At 39.7% G+C, this 26,570-nt stretch overlaps 1 protein-coding gene across 6 annotated transcripts in view; it reads right to left on the reverse strand.

Annotated features, from left to right (window-relative positions):
* Window positions 1-6,982: 6,982 nt before the first annotated feature.
* Window positions 6,983-26,570, reverse strand: part of LOC132110028 (traf2 and NCK-interacting protein kinase-like) — a 68,633-nt gene continuing 49,045 nt past the window's right edge. For all 6 annotated transcript variants that reach the window (XM_059516589.1, XM_059516594.1, XM_059516591.1 and 3 more), the window contains 6 exons: window positions 21,511-21,645; window positions 21,089-21,189; window positions 19,729-19,878; window positions 10,338-10,497; window positions 9,358-9,497; window positions 6,983-9,243 (listed from right to left, as the gene is read on the reverse strand). In XM_059516589.1, the coding sequence (XP_059372572.1) occupies window positions 9,160-9,243; window positions 9,358-9,497; window positions 10,338-10,497; window positions 19,729-19,878; window positions 21,089-21,189; window positions 21,511-21,645 (770 nt within the window). In that variant the 3' untranslated portion in view covers window positions 6,983-9,159. The remainder of the gene's footprint in view (window positions 9,244-9,357; window positions 9,498-10,337; window positions 10,498-19,728; window positions 19,879-21,088; window positions 21,190-21,510; window positions 21,646-26,570) is intronic.

Here is a 26,570-nt window from a genome sequence, read left to right on the forward strand (position 1 = left end):
TTTTTGTTTGCTAAAAGCATAGAGTATTTATTTTTTCTCAATGCTTTAATTTTTGTTTGCAAAACTTTATTTTGCAAATTATACTTTGATTCTTTATATGTGGCTCTGTTTTGACTCCATAGTTGCTAACATGTAAGAGAAAAAAATAAGAACTTAGTATTTCACAATTGTATAATACTTAACAAATGTACTTCCTAACAGTCCAGCTCTGATTATTTTGAAAATGAAAAGTAAGCCGAATCCTAGACTAAAAGGTAAGTCTAAACTGTTTCAACTGAAATAAACTTGCACTGATTGATCATAAATAAAATAAGTGTTTGTTTGTTTTGTTTGTTTGTAAGCCTTTTGATTTGTCTCAAGATGCACATCTGTAATGTTTATTTATTCATTCATTTTTTTAAGTACATTCAGAAAAAAATACTTAAATGTCCTAATTGAACTATGGCCTAATCCTGGCTTAGCCTAAGACCTGTGAAACCGGGCCAAAGTATATTAGAGTATGCAAGATAATACTTAATTAATTAAATGATTGCTCACCCAAATATTCTGTGATCATTCAATCACCCTCAAGCTATTCCAGGTTTTGATTTTCATTTTTGGGTGAACTATCCCTTTAGCTAAGGTCAGGGCCGTAGTTGGGGTTAGCGGGGCCCTGGTGCAGGTTGTACCAGTGGGCCCTGTTTGAAAGTGTCTAATTTGTATCTTCGTTTGTTTGTGCTATTTATACAGTGTTTACATTTTTTTCAAGTTTGTAAGTGTCACAGTTTATTTGCTCGTTTATTTTGTTCAGTCTGTGGCGTTAAAAGGTTGCATTAGGAATTCTGGAAAAAAACACATAAGCAAAACATGGTGAGGTCAAAGTGTGGTCTTTGGTCCCAAAAAATATTTATTTTTTTATTTTTTTCATCAATTTCACTAATCCATTTTATGAAGGTTTATTTGGTTATAATATGCCACAATTCACTATATTTTGCTATACTCACATAAATTCATTATAGTGTTCTGCACGTTCTAGTAATAAAAAAGAAGAAGAAAAAACACAATATCAAAAATTATATCTGGTGTCTGAATAATTGTTGGTTTGACTATGCATTAATTCTTGTTAAAACTACAAAGTAATTCAGTCGAGAGTAGGGAGTGATTTTCTTTCTTTCATTTTCTTGGATTAACATTACAGCAGCTAGTAGCTAAATTAGGTGGGGTCACTTTAAGGGACAATGAATGCATCCAATGTAATACACATCCGAACTGTTTACTTTCACTTAAGACAACCGATAGTTTTTTCAAACATACTTTCCAAGACGGGTATTTTGACATATTTTTTTTGTATTTGTCGTACAAAAAAAAAAAAAAATAAGGCAAAATCAGACAAAGTGTTCAAGTGTTTTGCGCCGCCTCTATCAGCGTGAGCCCTGAACACCGAACACCGCGGCTGCTGAATTGGGTTTTTTTCTGTTTGTTTAGACTGTGATTTGCATTTACTCGTTCAGGTGCAACAGAGGCCTCGAGGAGAACTTCGCAGAAGAGAGCTCGGTTCGGTGTTGCTGTCTGTCAGACGCAGCTCTCTCATCGCGTGCGCACTGAACTCAGTGCACGAGTAACCAGCTACTCAGTTGAGCTTTTCCGCGTCTTGTGTTTGAATGCTTTAAACGCTTTTTAATGTTTAAATTGGCAAGGCTTAAAAACATGTGAAAGTTATAAGCTTTCGAGATGACACGCAGCAGTGGCTTGTCAACTGTCCTGAGCGTCTTTTTAGACTGGCTTCAGCCAGAAGGTAGAGATCACCGGGGGCCCCCCCTCGGCCGTGGGCCCCTATAATCGTCACCACCTTTCACCCCACTAGCGACGGCCCTGGCTAAGGTTATAATTATGACTACTAGTTTTTCTCCAATGTGGTATTAAGTCAAGTCACCTTTATTTATATAGCACTTCAAACTAAATACATTGCGTCAAAGCAACTGAACAACATTCATTAGGAAAACAGTGTCAATAATGCAAAAGGACAGTTAAAGGCAGTTCATCATTGAATTCAGTGATGTCATCTCTGTTCAGTTTAAATAGTGTGTGTGCATTTATTTGCAATCAAGTCAACGATATCGCTGTAGATGAAGTGTCCCCAACTAAGCAAGCCAGAGGCGACAGCGGCAAGGAACCGAAACTCCATCGGTGACAAAATGGAGAAAAAAACCTTGGGAGAAACCAGGCTCAGTTGAGGGGCCAGTTCTCCTCTGACCAGACGTAATCAGCAGTTCAATTCCAGGCTGCAGCAAAGTCAGATTGTGCAGAAGAATCATCTGTTTCCTGTGGTCTTGTCCTGGTGCTCCTCTGAGACAAGGTCTTTACAAGAGATCTGTATCTGGGGCTCTAGTTGTCCTGGTCTCCGCTGTCTTTCAGGGCAGTAGAGGTCCTTTCTAGGTGCTGATCCACCATCTGGTCTGGATACGTACTGGATCCGGGTGACTGCAGTGACCCTCTGATCTGGACACAGACTGGATCTGGGGGCCACGGTGACCTCGGAACAAGAGAGAAACAGACAAATATTAGCGTAGATGCCATTCTTCTAATGATGTAGCAAGTACATCGGGTGTTATGGGAAGTGTTTCCGCTTCCGGTTTACCTAATTAATGCAGCCTAAAAATCCTTTAACGGATTTGGATAATAAAAGCATATTAGTATGTTATGTGTATGCCAGGTTAAAGAGATGGGTCTTTAATCTAGATTTAAACTGCAAGAGTGTGTCTGCCTCCCGAACAATGTTAGGTAGGTTATTCAAGAGTTTAGGCGCCAAATAGGAAAAGGATCTGCCGCCCGCAGTTGATTTTGATATTCTAGGTATTATCAAATTGCCTGAGTTTTGAGAACGTAGCGGACGTGGAGGATTATAATTTAAAAGGAGCTCATTCAAATAATGTGGTGGTGCTAAACCATTCAGGGCTTTATAAGTAATAAGCAATATTTCAAAATCTATACGATGTTTGATAGGGAGCCAGTGCAGTGCTGACAGGACCAGGCTAATATGGTCATACTTCCTGGTTCTACGATTTAAACCATACTAATGCATTTTCATTAATGCCAACAAAGTGTTGTGGTCAATTGTGTCAAACGCAGCAGTAAGATCCAACAGAACTAATAGAGAGATACACTCACGATCACATGACAAGAGCAGATCATTTGTAACTCTATATAATCCTGACTGGAAATCTTCACATATACCATTTTTCTCTAAGAAGGAATATAATTGTGAGGATACCACCTTTTCTAGTATCTTGGAAAGAAAAGGGAGATTCGAGATTGGTCTATAATTAACCAGTTCTTTGGGGTCAAGTTGTGTTTTTTTGATGAGAGGCTTAATAACAGCCAGTTTGAAGGTTTTGGGGACATATCCTAATGACAATGAGGAATTAATAATAGTCAGAAGAGGATCTATGACTTCTGGAAGCACCTCTTTTAGGAGCTTAGATGGTATAGGGTCTAACATACATGTTGTTGGTTTAGATGATTTAACAAGTTTATACAATTCTTCCTCTCCTATGGTAGAGAATGAGTGGAACTGTTCCTCAGGGGGTCTATAGTGCACTGTCTGATGTGATACTGTAGCTGACGGCTGAATGGTTGCAATTTTATCTCTAATAGTATCGATTTTAGAAGTAAAGTAGTTCATAAAGTCATTACTGCTGTGATGTTGGGAAATGTCAACACTTGTTGAGGCTTTATTTTTCGTTAATTTAGCCACTGTATTGAATAAATACCTGGGGTTATATTTGTTTTCTTCTAAAAGAGAAGAAAAGTAATCGGATCTAGCAGTTTTTAATGCTTTTCTGTAGGATAGGTTACTTTCCCGCCAAGCAATACGAAATACCTCTAGTTTTGTTTTCCTCCAGCTGCGCTCCATTTTTCGGACTGCTCTCTTTAGGGTGCGAGTATGCTCATTATACCATGGTGTCAAACTGTTTTCCTTAACCTTCTTTAAACGTAAAGGAGCAACTGTATTTAAAGTGCTAGAAAAGAGAGAGTCCATAGTTTCTGTTACATCATCAAGTTGTTCTGAGGTTTTGGATATGCTAAGGAATTTGGTTACATCAGGAAGATAACTTAAAAAGCAGTCTTTTGTGTTAGAAGTGATGGTTCTTCCATACTTGTAACAAGAAGTAGAATTTACAATTTTGGCTATATGAAGTTTGCACAAAACTAAACAATGATCTGAGATATCATCACTTGGCTGCATAATTTCAACACTATCAACACCAATCCAATGTGACAGTATTAAATCTAGAGTATGATTAGGTCCTGAAACGTGTTGTCTAACCCCAATAGAGTTCAGAATATATTAGTAGTTACTCAAAAGTAGTTCACTAAAGTATCTCAATATTTCTACTTTGTCATATCTCTAAAGAGTTTCTCTTCCCTTCCCTTCTTTCCCTAAATCAGACCAGACCCCTGTACTGCAGGATAAAGCTGAACGTGGCAGCGCTGGACAGGTTTTTAATGGTTTTGGACTGAGCAGCGAGGCCCTGACAGTGCTGCTAGATAAGCTGCATTAAAAAAAAAAACAATGTATATGTCAAGAGTTTTTTATTTTTCACATACATGGTTATATGGAGAGCATATGACCAGCATTGAAATGGAAGTGCATAGGTACATAATTACTTGACTTTTATTTACAAGTGAATATGCAAAAAAAAAACAAAAAACAAAAAAAAACAACAACAAAAAAAAACTCCCTCACCTGTCCCAGGACACTTGCTCTCCTGTGCTCTTCTTTCTTCTGTCTCTCTCTCTGGAGTTTGATGTCATCCCTGAGCAGCTCCACCAGTTTCCACTCACTCCCTCACCTGTCCCAGGACACTTGCTGTCCTGTGCTCTTCTCTCTTCTGTCTTTCTCTCTGGAGTTTGATGTCCTCCCTGAGCTGCTCCACCAGCTCCCACTCACTCCCTCACCTGTCTCACCTGTGCTCTTCGCTCCTCTCTCTCTCTGGAGTTTGATGTCCTCCCTTAACAGCTCTACCAGCTTCCACTCACTCCCTAACTTGTCTCAGGACACTTGCTCTCCTGTGCTCTTCTCTCTGCTGTCTCTCTGGAGTTTGATGTCTTCTCTGAACAGCTCTACCAGCTTCCACTCACTCCCTAACTTGTCCCAGGACACTTGCTCTCCTGTGCTCTTCTCGCGTCGGTTTCTCTCTGGAGTTTGATGTCCTCCCTGAGATACTCCACAAGTTTCCACTCACTCCCTCACTTCTCCCAGGACACTTACTGTCCTGTGCTCTTCTCTCTTCTGTCTCTCTCTCTCTCTGGAGTTTGATGTCCTCCCTGAGCAGCTCCACCAGCTCCCACTCACTCCCTCACCTGTCCCAGGCCAGATGCTCTCCTGTGCTCTTCTCTCTTCTGTCTCTCTCTCTCTCTGGAGTTTGATGTCCTCCCTGAGCAGCTCCACCAGCTCCCACTCACTCCCTCACCTGTCTCACCTGTGCTCTTCTCTCCTCTCTCTCTCTCTGGAGTTTGATGTCCTCCCTTAACAGCTCTACCAGCTTCCACTCACTCCCTAACTTGTCTCAGGACACTTGCTCTCCTGTGCTCTTCTCTCTGCTGTCTCTCTGGAGTTTGATGTCCTCCCTGAGCAGCTCCACCAGCTCCCACTCACTCCCTCACCTGTCTCACCTGTGCTCTTCTCTCCTCTCTCTCTCTCTGGAGTTTGATGTCCTCCCTTAACAGCTCTACCAGCTTCCACTCACTCCCTAACTTGTCTCAGGACACTTGCTCTCCTGTGCTCTTCTCTCTGCTGTCTCTCTGGAGTTTGATGTCTTCCCTGAGCAGCTCCACCAGTTTCCACTCACTCCCTCACCTGTCTCACCTGTGCTCTTCTCTCCTCTCTCTCTCTCTGGAGTTTGATGTCCTCCCTGAGCAGCTCCACCAGCTCCCACTCACTCCCTCACCTGTCCCAGGACACTTGCTCTCCTGTGCTCTTCTCTCTGCTGTCTCTCTGGAGTTTGATGTCTTCCCTGAGCAGCTCCACCAGTTTCCACTCACTCCCTCACCTGTCTCACCTGTGCTCTTCGCTCCTCTCTCTCTCTGGAGTTTGATGTCCTCCCTTAACAGCTCTACCAGCTTCCACTCACTCCCTAACTTGTCTCAGGACACTTGCTCTCCTGTGCTCTTCTCTCTGCTGTCTCTCTGGAGTTTGATGTCCTCCCTGAGCAGCTCCACCAGCTCCCACTCACTCCCTCACCTGTCTCACCTGTGCTCTTCGCTCCTCTCTCTCTCTGGAGTTTGATGTCCTCCCTGAGCAGCTCCACCAGCTCCCACTCACTCCCTCACCTGTGCTCTTCTCTCCTCTCTCTCTCTCTGGAGTTTGATGTCCTCCCTTAACAGCTCTACCAGCTTCCACTCACTCCCTAACTTGTCTCAGGACACTTGCTCTCCTGTGCTCTTCTCTCTGCTGTCTCTCTGGAGTTTGATGTCCTCCCTGAGCAGCTCCACCAGTTTCCACTCACTCCCTCACCTGTCCCAGGACACTTGCTCTCCTGTGCTCTTCTCTCCTGTCTCTCTCTCTCTCTGGAGTTTGATGTCCTCCAGAAAAAAAAAAACTTGTTTCACCAGGTATTTGAGTAAATGAAAACTAAATACTCACATTTCAATGTGAATTCCCCAATAAATTCATTCTAATAAAATCCAGCATATCTGAAGCATTACAATACAATATTTTATTTGTGTATTTTCATTCAAATTATTATTTCTTATAATGTTTGTCCACACTTGTAGTGTTTTTCTTTGTGGGAACATGAGCTCTAAACTTTGTTGAATCTTTTCCTCGATAATGCACAGCGGATCAGTTGTATCGAGCTGATCATTGTAGTCTATAAACAATGTATATGATAAGAGTTTGAATAAAATGACTTATAAAATAACAAATCATGTGCATGATGATGGCTTGTATGGAAGCTTTGCGTTAATGTAGCACAACTAAACAAAGACACACTGAGCCCTGTATTCTTAAAGCATTTATTTGGCTCGATTCCTTCATGTGACACACAGATTACACTTTATATGCAATGTGCTGTTACTGAAACCTAAAAGAGGAGTTTTTGATGATCATAACGGAGTACATGGTGCTTCCTACAGTGCTTGATACTGAACTGTATTTAGGAATATGTACAGTACAGGAAATATACAGTCAAATTACACTATTGCAAAGAAGAGAAAGCTTTGAGTTAAATTAAAATCCTCTGTTGTTAATGTACAGCATGAAAGTGAAAGTACAGAAACCGACTCTCAGACATTTTAATGTTTGATTTTTACATTCATGATGTCTCATACACAACACGAGCCAGATGGCATTCAGGGCACATTAGGGCACGGTAGAGAAAAGAAAAACAAGACTTTGTCTGCTCTGCTGTAACAAAACAGATGAAGCAGCAGAGCCGATCTGAGCATCAGACTCCCAGTGGATTCCTGATTACATGAAACTACTGAAGCACTCCAGAACAGAGTTCAGTGATGATACTGTTGTGTGCAAACACTCGTCTCCATACACTGAGATGCTCTGCTGGAGTACAGGATGAATTCAGTGTGCTGCAAATCATCAGAATACTAATGCTCACACGTCTGTTCTCTAGTGTCAAATCAAGCCTATAAAACCCTTAGCATGCCATTTTTAGTTTGATTGTTAATAAAAGAGTAAAATCAATAATGTGTCAAACTATAACAGTAGTATTAAGCAAATTAGTCTGTATGCGTGCGATGTAAAGTGCACGTGGTTCACAATCACAAGTATTGCATCCTCACAAGCAGGGGTGTTTTCAGTGCAAATATAACATTTCAATGGACAGTTCAAGCCATCTGATCCCAAACGCCACACCTCTGGCTTTTTACAACTCTGATTTCCCACATTTCAACTTTCTTTAACTCTCTTTCATACGAGCATCTTCCTCTTCCTGCTGCTTTTCTTTGCTTCATTTAATTTCCTCATTTAAGGCTAAGAAACAACAGAGTCACCTGCGTCACAAATCACTCCACACTTGCTATGCTGATTTCCACACACAACCATGCTTTACTCTATTATTTCTACATTCCAAAAACAATGAAAATCTTTCCGAACTGTCTTGTGACACTGAACTAATACTCTGTTAAGTGACAGAAATGTATTGAGTGTCAGTGAATGTCTCTGAAAGTCTCAAATCATAAACTATCAACGAGAGAGGTGACTGATGCATTTATTTCATGAATTCAAGTATGTGAATTATGTATTTGTGTTTATACTTGAGCTCAGATGCATGACTCTGTCGAACTGTCAATGTACCTAAAGAATCAATACTGAAGACTGATTAACCAGAACCAGCAGAAAACACTCCTTCATCTGAGAAATGTGTGAGAAATAGTAGCCGCAAAGACTGATGCCAATCAAAGAACAATCCTCAAATGTACAGAGCAAACGAATAGCGATGTTCAGACTGCAGACATAGATCAATCATTTAATCTGCGTGCAAACACCTGTGTATAATTAGTTGTATAATTGTTGTGCCACTGATCCGATCCGGGTCATTGAATATTGAGTATCCACTCATATCAATCAGTTAAAAACACGCTCGGGACATCCCTACTTTTATTAGATAACTTTTATCATGATCATTTGTCCAGTTATGTTTGTGTTTTAGTACAGTGGGAGCTATAATTAAAAAACAAAACAAAAAACATTAAGATAAACTGCCATTAGTTATAATTAAAAGTGTTTCCTTGGAAAGCCTGTGAAATGAAGCTGAATGTCTGCAGTCATCAGTAATCAGTCATTTCTATTCTCAATCGGCTACAGTATTTCTCTCAAAAGATGCTACAATGTTCGACAGTTAGTCAATTAGCTGTTAGTATGGGCTTCACCGTGTACCAGCCATGGTTATCATTATACAATAAAATAATCAGGTATTAGTGACAAAATATCAGCATGACATGGTAATAAAAAGTTCAAATTAAAAGGTTTGTTTTACACACAGATCAAGACAAATGCTGACACTGTCAGACGCAACACAATATATCACCTATTTTACATACAATATGTTTATAATATATAACTTCTATTAAAATGTTTACATGTGAATACAGAAAGTGGACAGTTTGACTCTTGAAGGCTGGTCTGTAGTTTGACCAGCAGCCGTCTGATGACCGTGACCATCACCAGCTGAAGAGAGTGTTCTGTCCCAACGTCATGAAGTAGATCTGACTGCTTCCACCAGACTGCATCGCTGCGAAGAACACCTGCACACACACACACACACGCATGGTCCATTTCTATGTCCTGTGAGAATAATCTGTAGAGAATTTCTGCATTTCTGAATCTGATATTACACAAGTGTATAGATGTTTTCTTACTTTATCGTTTCTCTCACACAGGAACTTGAGCTTCTGGGCCTTCTTGTGCATGAAGACTCCCTCCAGACTGCTCGTCTGGGCGGATCTCAGCTCGATGGCTTTCTCTCCCCATCCCATCACTTGATTCGACTGAAGATAAGCTGCAGATCAACAACAACATCATCACATCGAGCTGAGCCATGGATCTCCATCTCCAGCTGATTCAGCTCAGATGATCTGGAGCTGTTCAACATCAGCAGATCTGATTTATATAGGGCTCATGAACTGAGAAAATAAAATTCCCTTGACCCTTTGACATATAAGATGTCACTGTGCTTTGCCTTTATCCCATCTTTGGTTCACTACATGACCACTTCATATAGACACTGCTGAGGGAATGAGGATGCAGTGAATGTTATTCCAACAGAGAAAGAGAAATCATCAGATCTAATGGCTCTCACTGGATTGCCTTCTGTTTCATCACACATCACGTGCCATGAGTACAGGCCTGCTCACACTGAGGACAATAACAATATTAACTTCACATTTGATCGGAGTGTGTGCTAAAGTTACGTTCACAGAAGATAAATGCATGACTTCATCTCTGAATGCAATGCCAAAGATACTGTTCCAGTTGTGGTGTGGATTTTGGAAACTTTAGCGTCTTTATTGTGTTCAGCCTCATTCAGAGCTGAAGAACAGAGGCAGCTTTGCTCCACTTCTTCTGTGGATGTGTAGGAAGTGAGGTGACTCATTCATCCAAATGATTTGTTTTGCTTTTTCACATTTAGAGTCTCATGCACATCAGTCATTACAAGAACTTCCTTAATACGACTGCAGCTCTAGAGGAGCAACATAGCTCTCGAGCTCAGATACATAAGACAATCAAATCCATACTGCACCCTGAACAGATAATCACTGTATGTTATGTGCATCATGTACATCTCTGTGTGTGTGTGTGTGTGTGTGTGTGTGTGTGTATGTGTGTGTGTGGAGCTCACCCACGGAGGCGGGCATCTCCCCCCACTGCAGCACTGTCTCCCTGGTGATGCGGCCGTAGGTGTCAATATAGACGCCCTCGTCCTCGTAACACAGCAACAGCTCCATCCCACTGCTGCTGGGGAGGATGATGATGGCATGCGGCCGGATCACACCTTGGATCTGAAACACACAGGCATTCTGTTATAAAGAGATTAACAGTAACTGCCTAAATAAATCCAGTCTGTGTCAGCAAATAGAATTCACAGATATGACAGTCTACTGTACTGCTTATTCTATAGAGTCACATCACCCATGGTTCCTCTCAAGTACATTTACATTTACCAGCAGGTCACCTACATTAAAATGTATTTTAATCTTAAGGTTGTAAATTATATAAAGCGGTCAATCATTAGAGAAAAATGTATACTAATGCACTAATAAATGTTAATAAAAAATGCGCTAATACTAGAGTTGAGACATCTTACATTTATACTTCATAATAAAATCAATTCAGTTATGTTTTTAAACAAAGGGGCACATATAACAAACATTTGGAAATTGGAAGGACAAGCACTTGTCTGAAACACATTGTCCCAGATAACATTCAGCTACATTAGCCTGGAAATTTGATATGAATACAAGTCAGTTTGTGTCTTTAAAAATGGTATAAACAAGTTTTGTGAGTAAAAACAATATGAGGTAAATCAGACAAAAAGGTCATTAATAACATGTATCCTTCAAGCTCACTGCATAATACATTTTTGAGATACAGAAACTTGCAGACACAAATTGTTCTTTATTACAAACATATAGCAGTCAATCATTTACAAATGCAGCCTTGGGATATGTCTATATGAATCGAGATATTTTTGAAAACTGCATTTTCATTTGAAAACACTGTCCGTCCATGCTAGAGTTTTCAAGCATTTTCCAAAAGTTTCTCATTCAGACTGAAACTTCAGGAAATGTTAAATTTGCTTCAATGCACATGCGTAAACTCTCAAAAAAGCTCACTGAGACAGAACAGACAAGGCACGTTTTCATGCAATTCTTCTGGCAGGATCATTTTATTAAGGAAAATATCTCATTCACAGGTTGCACGCACTTCTAAATGTATGTCTGATCTAAAATGCAACTGCCTCATGTTTTGTGGTAAACAGCAATCACAGGTAAATCAAGTAAATGTTCTCTCATCTTTGCAGGACTGTGATATGAAGAGTGTGCAATGCAACAGCCTGTAGCAATAGTGTGAAAGTGAATAGCTCATAACAGAAACAATACCGAAATAAACATAGATATCTATTGGTGCAATATGTGTCACATGACTAAACAGTCAAAAAGCCTCAATTCACAGACCACAAATTCACAAACTTATCTACTTTAAAGAGCGTTTTTTAAAAAGCTACATTTTCTTTGACGAAAAGTGCCATCTCAGTGTGGAAGGAAGGGCAAAATGGAGAGAAAAAGATGCAATTTCAAATGAAAACATATTAATGTGGACAAGGTCTTGGAAGCCATAAATGTAACCTGTCTAATAATGCGAATAGCATGTCAACATCAGAGTTCTGTGTAGTCTGTTGATCTCATGCCTGGTAGACCCGAATACAGAGCACCCACATCCAGTGGTCCTGGAGGTCCCAGGTCTGATGGTACTGGAAGTCTCAGGTCTGGTGGCCCCTTATGTCCCAGGTCTGGTTGTCCTGGAAGTCCAAGATCTGGTGGTCCCGGAGGTCCCAGGTCTTGTGGTTATATAAGTCCCAGGTCTTGTGACCCCAGAAGTCCCAGGTCTGATGGTCCCAGAGGTCCCAGGTCTTGTGGTCCTATAGGTCCCAGGTCTGGTAGTCTTATAAGTCCCAAGTCTTTTGGCCCCGGAGATCCCAGGTCTGATGGTCTTATAGATCCCAAGTATTGTGGCTCCGGAGGTCCCAGGTCTTGTTACCCCGGAGGTTCCAGGTTTGATGGTTCCAGAGGTCCCAGGTCTGGTGGCCCCGGAGGTCCCAAGTTTTGTGACCCTGGAAGTCCCAGGTCTGATGGTCCCAGAGGTCCCAGGTCTGGTGGTTCTATAGGTCCTAAATCTGGTGTTTTTATAAGTCCCAAGTCTTGTGGCCCCGGAGGTCCCAGGACTGATGGTCATATAGATCCCAAGTCTTGTCGCCACGAGGTCCCAGGTCTTGTGACCCCGGAGGTTCGAGGTTTGATGGTTCCGGAGGTCCCAGATCTGGTGGTCCCGGAGATCCCAAGTTTTGTGGCCCTGTAGGTCCCAGGTCTGGTGGTCTTATAGGTCCCATGTCTTGTGCCTCTGGAGGTCCCAGGTATGGTAGTCCCAGAGGTCCCAAGTCTGGTGGACTTGAAGGTCCCAGGTCTGGTGGACTTGAAGGTCCCAGGTCTGGTGGCCCCGGAGGGCCTTCCAATGAAGGCTGCCGATGTCCTAAGTGAGTGGGCTGCACACACTTCCCTGTCTGACACCTTCAGCACAGAGGTGACTGTGTCCCTGCCTTCAAAGACAATGGCTCCTGATCTCAAACTCTCTGGCATAGCTGGGAAGGCAGTCCCAGAGTTCACTTCAGTCCCAAAGTCCACTCCAGTCCCGTAGCCACCCTGCTCCACCATCTTCTGATCCATTATGTTCTCCATTTCTGTTGGCTTTGCCTCGATCCCACGGATTTGTGTTCATGGTGTATGTGTGTGTGCACTTTGGATGTGTTAAATGCAGAGCACAAATTATTGGTTCATCATACTTGGCTGTATGTCACGTCATTATTGAATAGGGGGCTCTATGCTCTTATTCAATGCAGTCTTTTAGTTTGTAGTTCTGTTTAGTTCCCGTTCTCTGTTTTCCCCCTCGTTAGTCTTATTGTTTTCAGCTGTATCTAGTTAGCCTTGTTCCCCTGGTGTATGTATAGCTCTTTGTGTTTCCTAAGTTCCTTGTCAATGTTTTCATTCTTTTACAAAATTAAGACATTACACCTACAGTTTTTAATGGCAAATGGTGCTCCAGGTTAGTTTTTAACTGCACACTCAATGGGCATGAAGTGCCCTTGTGCATTTGTTAAGTAAGTGGTTAAATGTACTTGCACCTCGGCTTTTATGCTTTTACGACGTGAGATTTATGTAAACACAGCCCACTATAATTTGCTTCAACCTTTTCAAATTGAATGATTATTTTATATTCAAGTGTGTGAAAGAAACTGGAAGCAAGAAGAGTACAGTTGCTTCTAAAGCATGCAGTGTCATCTGCTGTTCAAAACTAAGCTCAGTTATCAATTGACCATATGCACAATTACTTCCCGGTTTTACATAAGCCAGCTCAGTCATTTCCGGTCAACTACAGTGCTGTACATCAGTGGTTCCCGACCGTGGTCCTGGAGGCACCCAAAGACAGCACATTTTGTATGTCTTCTTTCTCCGACACATTAATTTCAGGTCTTGAAGTCTCTACTAATGAGCTGATGACCTGAATCAGGTGTATTTGATTAAGGAGACATGCAAAACGTAAAATGTTGGGGTGCCTCCAGGACCAGGGTTGGGAACCACTGCTCTACATAATACATTCACAATTTGGAGAAAAGTTTTGTTTGTCTAAGAGGACCAAACGTCCACATATACCATTTCAGGAATGACAAACGCTAATGTTAAATTTACTTGAGGGAATCTGTTAAATCTGCCCGCTAGTCAGAAGTGGAAAGTAACAAATTACATTTACTCGCGTTACTGTAATTGAGTAGCTTTTTTGTGTACTTTTACTTTTTAAAGTAATTTTTAAAATCTGTAATTTAACTTTTACTTAAATATATTATGTTTGAAGTATTGTACTTCGCTACATTTTAAACACATTAATTACTGAGTAAAAAAACAACAAAACAATTTGCTGGCTTGAAACTACTACTGATTTCAAATGAGTATTCAAAATTTTATGTCTTGTATATCAAAACATTATTCATGCATTTGTAACTGCAGGTTAAATGCATTCTTGTCCTGCACTAAACAGTGTGTAAACACATCTAAATGCCACTTCCGATGAAGCTTCTGCATTTTGTCTGCATTGAAAAGATGAGTTTGTTGATACAGATTTGCCTGGTAACAGCCCAAATCGTCCCCTTGGAATTATAAGGTTCTATCTGCATTCTGAGTAGTTTTGAGATATTGAGCTTCAAAGTTTTTGCATTTCGTTCGACTGTGTAGATAGAACCTAACTGTTTTTTAAATAAAAATCCCATAATGTCTACAAAATAAAAAAAGTCTTTCACATAATGTAAATAAGTTGTCACAGAATAACAATATGGGAATAACTCAATTTTGACAAAAATGTCAGATAGAACCTTATAATTCAAAGGGGCAAAATGTCTTATTATTCTAAATAACTGATTCCTTTAATTAAAAACAACTAGTTTGAGATTAATAGACCTATCCCAGGGGTGTCAAACTCAGTTCCTGGAGGGCCGTAGCCCTGCAGAGTTTGGCCTGTCCTATTTTTGCCTCCCTCCCACTGTTAAAATGTAACTAGGTAATTTTTACTCTGAGTACATTTTAAATGAGCTTCTTTTTACTTTAGACTGGTACTTTTACTTGTACTTAAGTAAAATTTCATTAATGTAATGGTACTTTTACTTGAGTAGAATATTTTTGTACTCTTTCCTCCTCTGCCGCTAGTCATTACTATGATTGACAGTGGCATCAGAATGAATCATCTGACGAGCCGATGTCAAAATAGAGCTGTGCATTAAGGGATTTAGACTAACAAAACTACAGCAACAAGTCTGTGTTGGATAAAACTTCCTGCACTTGCTATATGTTATGCTTCAGTATGATAAAGTACTAAATTTGTTATATTTTGTAACAATATACAAACTTCATAATCCAGACAAAACAGTGCGACAGCCCCTCGCGGACGACTGCTGCGCACAAACAAAGACCAAACACAAAATAAAGCCCAGGCCTGGTCCTCTCTCGTCCTTTACTGTCGTTGCTCCTCTTTTATATCCTTCCGATCTCCTCCATGGGACTCGAGACCGGTGAGTGGATCTCATTTCCTAATCGCTCCACCGGCCTCGCTCTGTTCCCATGGCTCTCGGCCCCGCCCCACTCGTCACATATTTATTTTATAATAAATCAAAAGACGTGAAAAAAAAAAACTAGGGTGTTGATATGGCAGCTGCAGCCAATGAGTGATCCTCTGCTGCCATATCCTGGTTATAATGGTAATTTAATTTTCATCTTAAAATGTCTTTATTTTCCGCCGAGACATGTTTTTTGACACATTTCCTCATGTCGTCTTCATGTATTAAAAGTGAATTTTAATGAAGTGAATTTTACTGCACAGAGAAATAATAAAGGCTTTACAATTTTACACGACTTTTAAAAATGTGTTCATGGCTATGAAGGTAATTTATTGATTATCGAGTGTACCATTACAATGTTGTTTAAGAGATTAGCCTAACCGCCTAAACAGTTACGATAGTGTTTATTTGTCAGCATTTAAATGTACAGTTACCTGGGATTACCAAACTCTGCATATAAAATGATTATTACTGCTATCATTATTTATTGGGTTGCAATTGTTTTGTTTCTCAGTTTCTGATAAGAACGAGGAGGAGAGATTTCTGTGAGAGTCACTACCTATAATATAGCACATATAAAATGAGATTCATCAGAAGATTACGAGCGGGCTTATCTTTACCTGAGAGTTTTAAATAGTGCTCCGTGCATATGGTCAATTCAAGAGAGAATCGTGATGCATTCCGATAATCTCAGAATTGTTGCAGAATAACTACTTGATTTGAAATGCATCGATTTATTGTCACGGCCCTAATAATCAGGAATCCAGAAATATATACGTTTGTATATATATATATATATAAATATATATAAATATTTTTTCAACTGGCTTATTATACTATTAAAAACTGTTATGTATGAACATGTTTTTTGTTCTCATGTGTTTTTAACCTTTTAGCCTTGATAGACAGAGGAGGGTGTCCGTAAGTTATGTGTGTGTATATATATAATATTCTTCTGTTCATTATTTTCTGCTCCTTAACTATTTGTAAACCCCCACCCTTGTATTTCTGAGCAATAAAAGCACTTATTAAAGGATTATTCTTATCTACGCCTATAAATATTATCTCCCTTGGTCCTTAACGTGTTACTCTAGTCAAGGCTGAGCCACAGAAAGTTATTGAGTTCAATGCTGCGCAGTTGCTATAGTGTTCTAGATCAAATTAGGAAGACATACAAAATTGTGCAGAGGACAGGAGTTAAGAAATACTGTACTTGGTGGTTGCCAGCGCATTGCTTCAGTGTTTGAAAGGTTTTTAGTGCACTGTTGTGTGGTTGCTTACTGTCCACCCCAGGCATCTATAATATCTCTTCTGGTCTCTAGACAAGATAAATCCATCTGTGTTATCAACCAGGTGACGATCATGAGTCCGAACAACATTCACATACCTCTCGTAAACAAGCCACATGATTTGAGATATTATTCATGACAAATGTAATTAGTGTTAAGCGTTTGGTCATTATTCTACAGTTAATAAAAGTCAAGTTTTAAACACACATTGCTAATTAAGAAAATGCACTGACCATGTAAGTCTGTTTACAAGAGTGAGCTAAAACACATTTGAACAGTATCAAATGTGGAACTTTTCACTAATTTGATAGAAAACATTTTCTCAACCACTTTTACATGCAGGTCTCCCGAGCTCATGACAATAAAGCATCTTATTAACACAATCGCACACCTCCCATAGTACTTGCCTGACTCAGAAATAAATTGACACACACTGTGCTGCCGTCCCTCTGTAGAGCCACCACAATCCTGAGCATCAACACAGGCATCCAGAGCCGCAGAGCGATCTTTATCCTCTGCCGTGGGATTCTCATGAGCGCCAGCTGCGCAAACACGCTGCCACAGAGAGCGTGTGTTTCCAAGCAGGAGAGGCAGATGTACACCAGCGCAGAGACACTTTACTAATGACTGTGCGCAAGTGAAAGACAACTGTGTGTGTATGAGAGAGAGAATGTGAAAAAGAGACAGAACGAATGAACGAGAGAATGGGAGGGAATGGATGAGAAAATGTTGGTGTGGAAAACTACATGATCTAGTGCCGCCCAGCCTCCAGTTCTGTTTCACACCGCTAGTTCACTCGAAATTCATCTACTGCCTGGTATTAGAAAAAACGCTCAAATGACGGGTCATTTCAATGGGCTTATGCTTTGGGAACGTGGTGAAGGCTGCAGAGTTATTTTTGGATGCGAGATCATTTCGGAGAAACTAGCACACACACAGATTGTGAGGGTGAACTAGTCCGTGAGTATGTGGGTGAACTCTTCCTCTCTGTGTGGGTGTGTGGGGACATCAGCGGCTCTATATCATCACAACATTGTGCTCTGCATGCTGTGCATATCTACACAAGCTCTGAAATCTAGTGTTCGGCAGAAAAGAAAGAGTGCAGTTCTTTCAGATGCCTGCTTTTCTTTAAGAGTTCATCTTTAACCCCACAATCAGAATTGATTCCTCGTGAGAAAAGGGATGGTTTGAAATATGTAATATTTATGTGCTGCTTTTGTGATGTTACCTTGTAGTTTCTCCCAAGGTTTTTTTTTTAAAATCCTTTTCAGATGAGAACAAATCTTGAACTGAATTAAGCTGGACAATGACACTATTGTCTTTGACTATCAATTGAAACAACTGTTCAAAATGATAAAGGTTGCATTTGGTGTTTAGATCATGTTTCAGACAGCACTTCCCACTGATCATGAACTAACTGCACTACTTCCGCACTGCCTCTGGACCCAAACACATTTCACATCTGACATTATGTCAGGTTTTGTTTTAACTGTAGTTTTTTCTTCTTCGATTTGATTCAGTTAAACCTATCTGAATGTATTTCATCAATACTGTAAATATCAGAATTTGTTTATTGAGTGACTGTGTCTGTATTATTCTCTCTTACAGTGATGTGTGTATTTATCTGGAGCATCATAATGAAATATGAATCACATTTTTTGTACTACAACACTGAATGATTGTACAATCAAATACACAGTCAATTTATCAGTAACTAGTTCGTGTATGTGATCTGGATGAATGTTTGTGTGGTAAACATGACTGCTCTGAGATTAGTGGGAAATTAAATCAGCGTTCTGAAAATAGTGCCAAAGTGACTTTAAACAAAGTGCATCAGTCTACCAACAAAGTATAGTACAAAATATTACCATGTGTGTAAAAGGTGTCAGATACACATTGTCCCGCCATTAGTGCAGTCAACATGGGAACACATAACAGTGTTACAACTGATTATTGCTGGATTTACTCAGCTACCCAGCAAACTAGCATATAACTTACAGTCTACAATAATAATGTAACTGTGTGATTTAGTCTATTATAGTTAACATGACACAAAGACTGACATGTGATATTGATTTTATAAAACAGTTCTTGTTTTTCTGCATTTCAACAAAAATAGTTCAGACAATCCACAGCAGAACTGTGTTGTGACTCTGAGTAACACACGACAGTGTTTCGTTACTGAATGAATCGACCGACTAAACGAATCAGCTGAACGAATGACTCATTCATGCAGTGATTTAAAGTTTATATGTAAAGTATATTTTCTCTTTTTCCCCCAAATCAATTCAAGTATTAGTACTCAACATTTATTTTTTAAACATCAAAACATTATGTACACTTGTGCTCGTAAGTGTACATACCCCTTGCAAAATGTGTACAGTAAAGTAAAAAATAAACAAAAATCCTGAGCCGGATGTTTTTTCCCCAGGGGTGGGGCAGGGGGTCCTTTCTTTAAGATTTGAAACGATACCATGACAAAGTTATCGCTTTCCTTATTCAAACTGATATTCTTTTTCATGAATACATGATTGACCTGAAGAATGAAGTATTAAATAATAATAAAAAAAATAAAATAATAAATAAAATGCAATTTTCATGATCCCTCTTATTTTGTTGAAAGGGGTATGTAAGCTTATGAGCACAGCTGTGTGCATCTGTAACTGCTGGTTAACTGCATTCATGTTCTGCATTAAACAGTCTAAATGCATCTAAATGACTCTTCAGGTGCAGATTCTGTGCAACCTCTGCACTGCAAATATTATATATGAAAACTTATATCATTATTAACATCCTTATAGTGTCTTACTATTTAAATGTATTGATGAAATTTAATTTAGATTAATTTATAAAAGATGCATCTAATTTAGTTAGGTAAAAAATAAAAGGTAAAAATCAATTTAAACTTATTGGAAAAGTAAATTCCTGCTACTCCTGCAAACTAACCACCTGACAGAATATGAAGAATATCAAAAGCTTGTCCACAGCAGCACTAAACCTGCCAAAATCCCAAAAAAATATTTATTAGTGGTGTGAAATGTGGCAGGAATGTAAAGAATACTCACATGACTGGGCAGGTAGAGATCGAAGGGTGTCCCCGAGTCCACGTCGATAGCATGAAACCCAAACTGAGAGCCGTAGATGACCTTTAACCTCTGTCCATTCTCCACCGTCAGGTCGACCGAGAGGGGCTTCTGAGGCAGTGAGCTGAACGCCTGACACACATGCACAACAACACGCTAAGTCCACTGCATCAATACCAGCGTCTTTGTGTTGGTTTTTTAAAATATTCATTATTCAGATGTTTTCTGACACTGACAGGTGGTGTTTTTGTCAGCCACATTCTATAACCCACACCCACAGATGCTCTGGAAATGTGCAGTTTGTTTGTGACGTGTGAACAGTCAGGGGTTACTCTGCACACACACACACACACACACACACACATGTGAGAACACTGATTTATACTGTAGTGACTCCAGTGCTGTGAACAGGAGTCACTGCTCATAAATACAGCTGTCAAGCTGGGAGAACAGCCTTTGAGGATCTCAGAGGTGCTTTTGTGGTTCAATGAATGGACTGCACAAGACGTTATGAGCTCTGAAAGTAACTCTTTCAAGAAAACATTGAAAGGTCATAATTATGCATACATATTTCTGTATATCATGAATATACAGTGTTCATTTTTATCATGATTCATAACCATTATTAGGCTGTAAGTAGCCTGTGACTGCAAACAGGGCTCGAGTCTTTACATAATATATATATAACTTTTAACCACATTTATTAAACCCTAACATGCAATGTTTGTATTTCCATAAGAATATGCAGGACGACAATCTGAGTAAATGCTATAAGTCTAAACGATATCAGAAGTAGAGTAAGTCTCTTTGGGACCGCAGTGAAGTAGGACACGTTCTCAAAAATGACCCATTTCCAAAAACACCCCACTCACACTACCTATCATTACAGCGTCCTGTTTCTTACAATGGAAGAATATATGAACATGAGACGCAGGTCATTAGAAATATCACATTAGAAAGAATGCTAGATGTGACTGTAACAGACTCCTCAGCCATGATCCAAAGCTGCTGGTACAACTACATTATAAGAGCTTTATATTTCAATCCACTGGACTCAGTAGAAATACATGACTGCTTACATTACTGCTTAACTACTGAAACACACCTATACGTGCATCTCACTGCAGTCCAGCTGAAATAAACACCATCAGCTTTTGTTGCTTTACACAGTTATGATTACAGTGGCTTATTATTTAATTAATGAAGACTTATTCTTGGGTGGTTACTCACACAACACTTTTATGAGCTCAAAACACTTTTATCATAGAGCATCATTTGCAAACTAACACAGTTTGATGTTTGTACACATAACCAGCTCCATATGTGTGGTTTCAAGACTTACTTTGAAAGCCATGAACTTGTGATATGGTTTGGGAGCCCAGGCGTAGACCTCCACTGCGCTCCTCATGGCAATGACCAGGAACTTGATTTTCTCATAGCGAACTGAAATCATTGGCATGATGTGAGTATGGAGTACAAGATCATCGAAAACACTGACTTACAGACATCTGAATCTGCAGTATTATCACGTGTCTACACTTGATAGATGTTTTTTATCCAGAGTTTCTGCTCATCAGGCAGTCAATCTGCATTCTCCTCTGGTTTGTTAGATTAAGTTCAATAGGTGTTTCCATGCAGCCTATTAAAATTATAATGTTTAGTATGTTTTTAAAGAGTTTAGAGTAAAGCTGCTTGAGACGCAGCACACCGATGTTTGTTGGTGAACATGTGAAACACGTGACTGTTGTCTTGTTCTGGACTCACCCACTTTATAGCTCACACATCCCTCCAGTTCCCCCACTGAGGTCCAGCCCTGTTTCTTCTCCACCTCTGGATCATTGCGCAAGATCTTATTCCTCAGCCAGGACAGGTAGTACAGCCGCAGCTTGTTTTTCTTACCTTTCCAAAAAAATCATGAAGAGATGACACACATATACTTTTCTTGGTCAGAAAATCCAAAATGGTCGGATGCAGCGGCTCCCAAAAACAGAGTTTTTATCTCTGTTGGTCTCATTTCCTCGTCTTCTCACCTTATCGCAAAATCATCAGATAAACACTCGTAAACACATGTATGATCGACAGAGCCTTTTGGAAATCGGCAGTGTGTACAAACAACAGCTCTTTCCAGAGACTACTGCGACGCTACACGACCCCTACACGAGCTAGGCTAAGGGCTAACCCCACTAGACCAGTGATTCCATAATAAACTGGACATAATTCAACTCAGTCACAGTCTGCACAGCAAGAGACAAGGGATTGTTGTGTGTTTATTTTCACAGAAACATGGCTAAACGACAACGTTCCCGACCCGCTATTCAGCTACATGGACTTGCCTGCTATTGATCATACAAAGACAAAGCACTGTCTGGTAAGTCTTGCAGAGGTGGATTGTGTGTGTACTAGGTCTGAAACGATTCCCCGAATAACTCGATTACAAAAAATGATCCGAGGCAAATTCCTCTGCCTCGAAGCAGCCTCTTTTAATTTATTTTAAATCTCACGTCAGGTTCTTTCGCATTTTTTTTTTAATGTCACACAACACGTTTACGTCACCCACAAAGCGGAAGGAGACAGAAACGCTGCGTCCGAAATCGCTTACTGCAAGGAGTCAGCAGTGTTTTGATTTGAGGACGCAGGCAAATGTAAAGAGAACGTCGTGGCGTGTGTCCATTGCAAGATAGAGCTGACATACCACAACTAGAGCTCTATGATTTCCGTGATGCAGAAAACGCGGAGGGAATCGCGGAATCCAGTCATAAAAACGGAATTTACAGTTTAACGCGGAATGGCACGGAATTTGTTAAATATTGAATGAATTAATCAAAAATAGGTAATTGCACTTACATCAAATCACAATATGGTAATATTGTAAAATCTTCTAATATCTGTAAATATTAAGCCGGAACAGTCTATTTAAATATGAATCCTTCATGCTCTGTTAATGAATGGAGCAGAAGCGCGAGTTCCTTTATTAACATACTGAAGCGCGCGTGACGCTCCGGTGATTTCAGCGTCTGCGGTCTCACTAAATAAGGACGTGAACACATGAACAACATCTCCAGAACTGCTCTGACAGTCACTTCATGAGCATTTGACCATTTTATTTGAGTAAAACTAGCGTCACATCACATACACAGAACTGTAAAGGTACGTCAAAATAAAACTCCGGTTAAAGACTATTGTTCAGCAGAATGTACATAGCCTACTTGTACATAATGTACATAAATCCCCTTTGTTTATCAAAAAGTTAAGTTAATTTTTAATGATTAAAAGATAAATTAAATTAATGTTTTATGTGTTTATTGTTTAATATGCATCTCAGAAAATGCTTTATTTAAAACCCCAACTGAATGGCACTTAAATGCACTTAATTCATCTGTCAACTTTACTGTCATTGTTCACAGTACAAGTACAGACAGAGAAACAATGGGTAATAATTCAATTGTTTATTTTTGATGTATGCATTGCCTTCTATGCATTTAAAAAATATAAATATAAAAAAAAAAAAAAAAAAAAGAAACTTAATTGTTCATTTTAAGAGACCCAGGAGTCTTGTTTTCTCTTGCATAAGTAATATTGCACTTTAATTAAGCAAAACACATTTTATCTGATTAATCGATCGAATTTTTGGTAGAATACTCGATTACTAAAATATTCGATAGCTACAGCCCTAGTGTGTACGTCAACAAACAGTGGTGTAATAGTGCTGTGGTTGTGACAAAACACTGTTTATCGCTGGTGGAGTTTATGTTTGTGAAGTGTCGACTGTTTTATCTGCGCATGGGAGTTCATTTCCATTGTTATTGCCATAGTTTACATCCCACTGCGTGCTAATGTGAAGGACGTGCTTCACAAGCTGAACAGCACCATCAATGAACAACAAACAAATAACCCCAATGGCTTTTTAAAAAAAGCCAGTGACTTCAACCACTCAAACAGACAGTTTTGCCAACATGTGTACTTTGCAACAAGGGGAAAAAACACACTGGACCTTGTCTACACAACAGAAAAGAATGCGTACAAGGCTGTACCCCGGCCCCACCTCGGGTACTCGGATCACCAGCATACAGACCCATTCTGAAAATCACCAAACCGGTTCAAACACTCATCACAGTTTTGCCAGATGATGCTACCTCAAAACTATAGGACTGCTTTCAGTGCACATACTGAAACATGTTTAAAGAGGCAGCCACCTACAACATCCTCAAAGACCTGCAGGAGTACACTGAAACTGTGAGTGCTTATATCAAAAAGTGCATTGACGATGTGACAGTCACCAAGACCATCACCACACATGCAACCAGAAGCTGTGGATGACAGCAGAGGTTCGTGGGCTGCTAAAGACCAGAGATGAAGCAGGAGATAAAGCAGCCCTCAAAACAGTAAGAGCCAATCTGTCCTGTGGAATCAAGAATGCAGAACGGTCATATGCTCAAAAAATCAACAATCACTTCACTGCCGGTGGCAAGCCATTTAGACCATCACTGACTACAAGCCCCCACCACAGGCCTGTGATGACGGCACATCACTACCAGATGCACTTAAACAATTTTATTCACGGTTTTACATGCAGAATGACACACCTGTACAAAAATCGCCCATACCTTCCAACGACCAGGTGCTCTGTCTGCCTCTAGCCGATGTAAGGAAGACCCTATCTAGGGTTAACCCACACAAGGCTGTGGGTCCCGACAACTTACCTGACCGTGTACTGAGAGACTTGCTGCACAGCTGACAAATGTCCTAACAGATATCTTAAACACCTCGCTGAGCCAAGCAGACATCCCCACATGTCACAAATACACAACCATCATACCGGTACCAAAGAAATTACCCGTGTCCAGTCTAAACGACTACGGCTCCAGTTTGCATACCGTCCAAACCGCTCTGCAGTTTCCTCCACACTTCACCTGGTTCTTACCCACCTAGCAGTGGTGGACAGTAACGGAGTAGCTTTACTTCGTTACTGTACTTAAGTACATTTTTCAAGTATTTGTACTTTACTGGAGTAGTTTTATTTTGAGTAACTTTTACTTTTACTTCACTACATTCCAAAGCATAAGATCGTACTTTTAAATTCACTACATTTCATAAAACATATCGTTACTCCCTATAATATATCACGTGCTCCGACACGCAGAAGCGGTGTTTGATTCATCATGAACGAACTGAGTCTTTTCAAAATAAACTTTTAAATCGGATCGCAAATCGCACCAAACTATTCGTTTACGAATTAGAATTATGCGATTGCTGTTCTGGAGTCGACCACTCACTGATTCAAATGAACCGTTTAGCGCGAGTCTCCAGAAGTAAGAACCAGGAGATCTTGTGAGCGCGCGTGCGTCTGATGTTGCTAAAAGTAAGCTACTAATGTCGAAATTTTGGATTAATTATTGTAACTGAAAATCATATTTAGGTCAAAATTGTCAGTTGTTTGGGAACTGAATCCGCTGTAAAGAGTGATCTATTTAAGCCCACTGAAATGCTCGAGTGTTGACGATGCAGACACATCAATCCATCTCTGTGTTTTAGGAAAAAATAAAAAATAAATTAACCATTAAACTAACACAGATTAAATAAAATAACTCATGCATGTTCAAATTCCCCGCTGCCGTAATATTAACAGTTTTATTAAAATGCTACAGTGTCCTATGTGACGTCTGTTTTTATATTGTTTATCAACAGTAACGTTATATTGTTTGGATTAACTAGACGAGTAGACAGACATGAATGTTTATTCATAACCGTACTGAAAATAAGTAAATATTGTTAGCTGATGCTAACTGTCTACCTAACAAGCTTGCTGGTGCTAACTTGAGGTAATTTTTTATAAATAATGTCCAAATATTTTTATTCAACCACCTATATATATATATATATATATATAGATAACATCTGGGGAGAAAAGAAAGGATGTGATGTTCAGAACATGGTAACTACAGTAATTATCAAAGTGGGAAGAGATGCACCCCGTTTGGCCAGGGGTGTTTTTACACCACAGACAAGGTTTGAGAAGGAAAAAATCATTATGAAAATTTAATTATATTTTCCTTAAAATGTTCTTCCTAACTTCAGGCCTCATTATCATGTCATATATAACTGTGATGTTCTGTAAAACAACAAACTTTAAAATACTTTTTTCTTACTGGTGAAAATCAGATGGTCAACTCTGCTTTCTCTCAGGTACATCACAGTGTAAGCTTCACAGTGAACATTACTCTCGTCAACGTAGTCCATATCAACAACAAAAATATATCTTGACTCCATATAGGGGTTATTTTGGAAAACATCCCAGGTATTTTGAGCAGTAGGATTATAAAAAAATATGTGCTAATATAAAATTTAATTAAGTAGTCTATATAAAATTGCAAACATCTATCTTTCAGTACTTTTTTTTACTTAAGTACATAAAAAAATTGAGTACTTTTGTACTTTCACTTGAGTAAAATTGAAAAAGGAGTACTTTTACTTTTACTGGAGTAATATTTTATTATACGTATCTGTACTTTTACTCAAGTACCTGATTTGTGTACTTCGTCCACCACTGCCACCTAGAGAATAAAGACTCCTATGTCAGAATGATGTTCATCAACTTCAGCTCAGCATTCAACACAATAATCCCACAACAGCTCACTAAGAAACTAAACCTGCTGGGCCTTAAAGGTCCCATGGCATGAAAAGTTCACTTTTAGCATTAATATGAGTTCCCCTAGCCTGTCTATGGTCTCCCATTGGCTAGAAATTTTGATAGGTGTAAACCAAGCCCTGGGTGTCCTGCTCTGCCTTTGAGAAAATGGGAGCTCAGACAGCCGATCTGGAATCTT

Source organism: Carassius carassius, chromosome 29, assembly GCF_963082965.1.
Source record: "Carassius carassius chromosome 29, fCarCar2.1, whole genome shotgun sequence".
Classification (NCBI taxonomy): domain Eukaryota; kingdom Metazoa; phylum Chordata; class Actinopteri; order Cypriniformes; family Cyprinidae; genus Carassius; species Carassius carassius.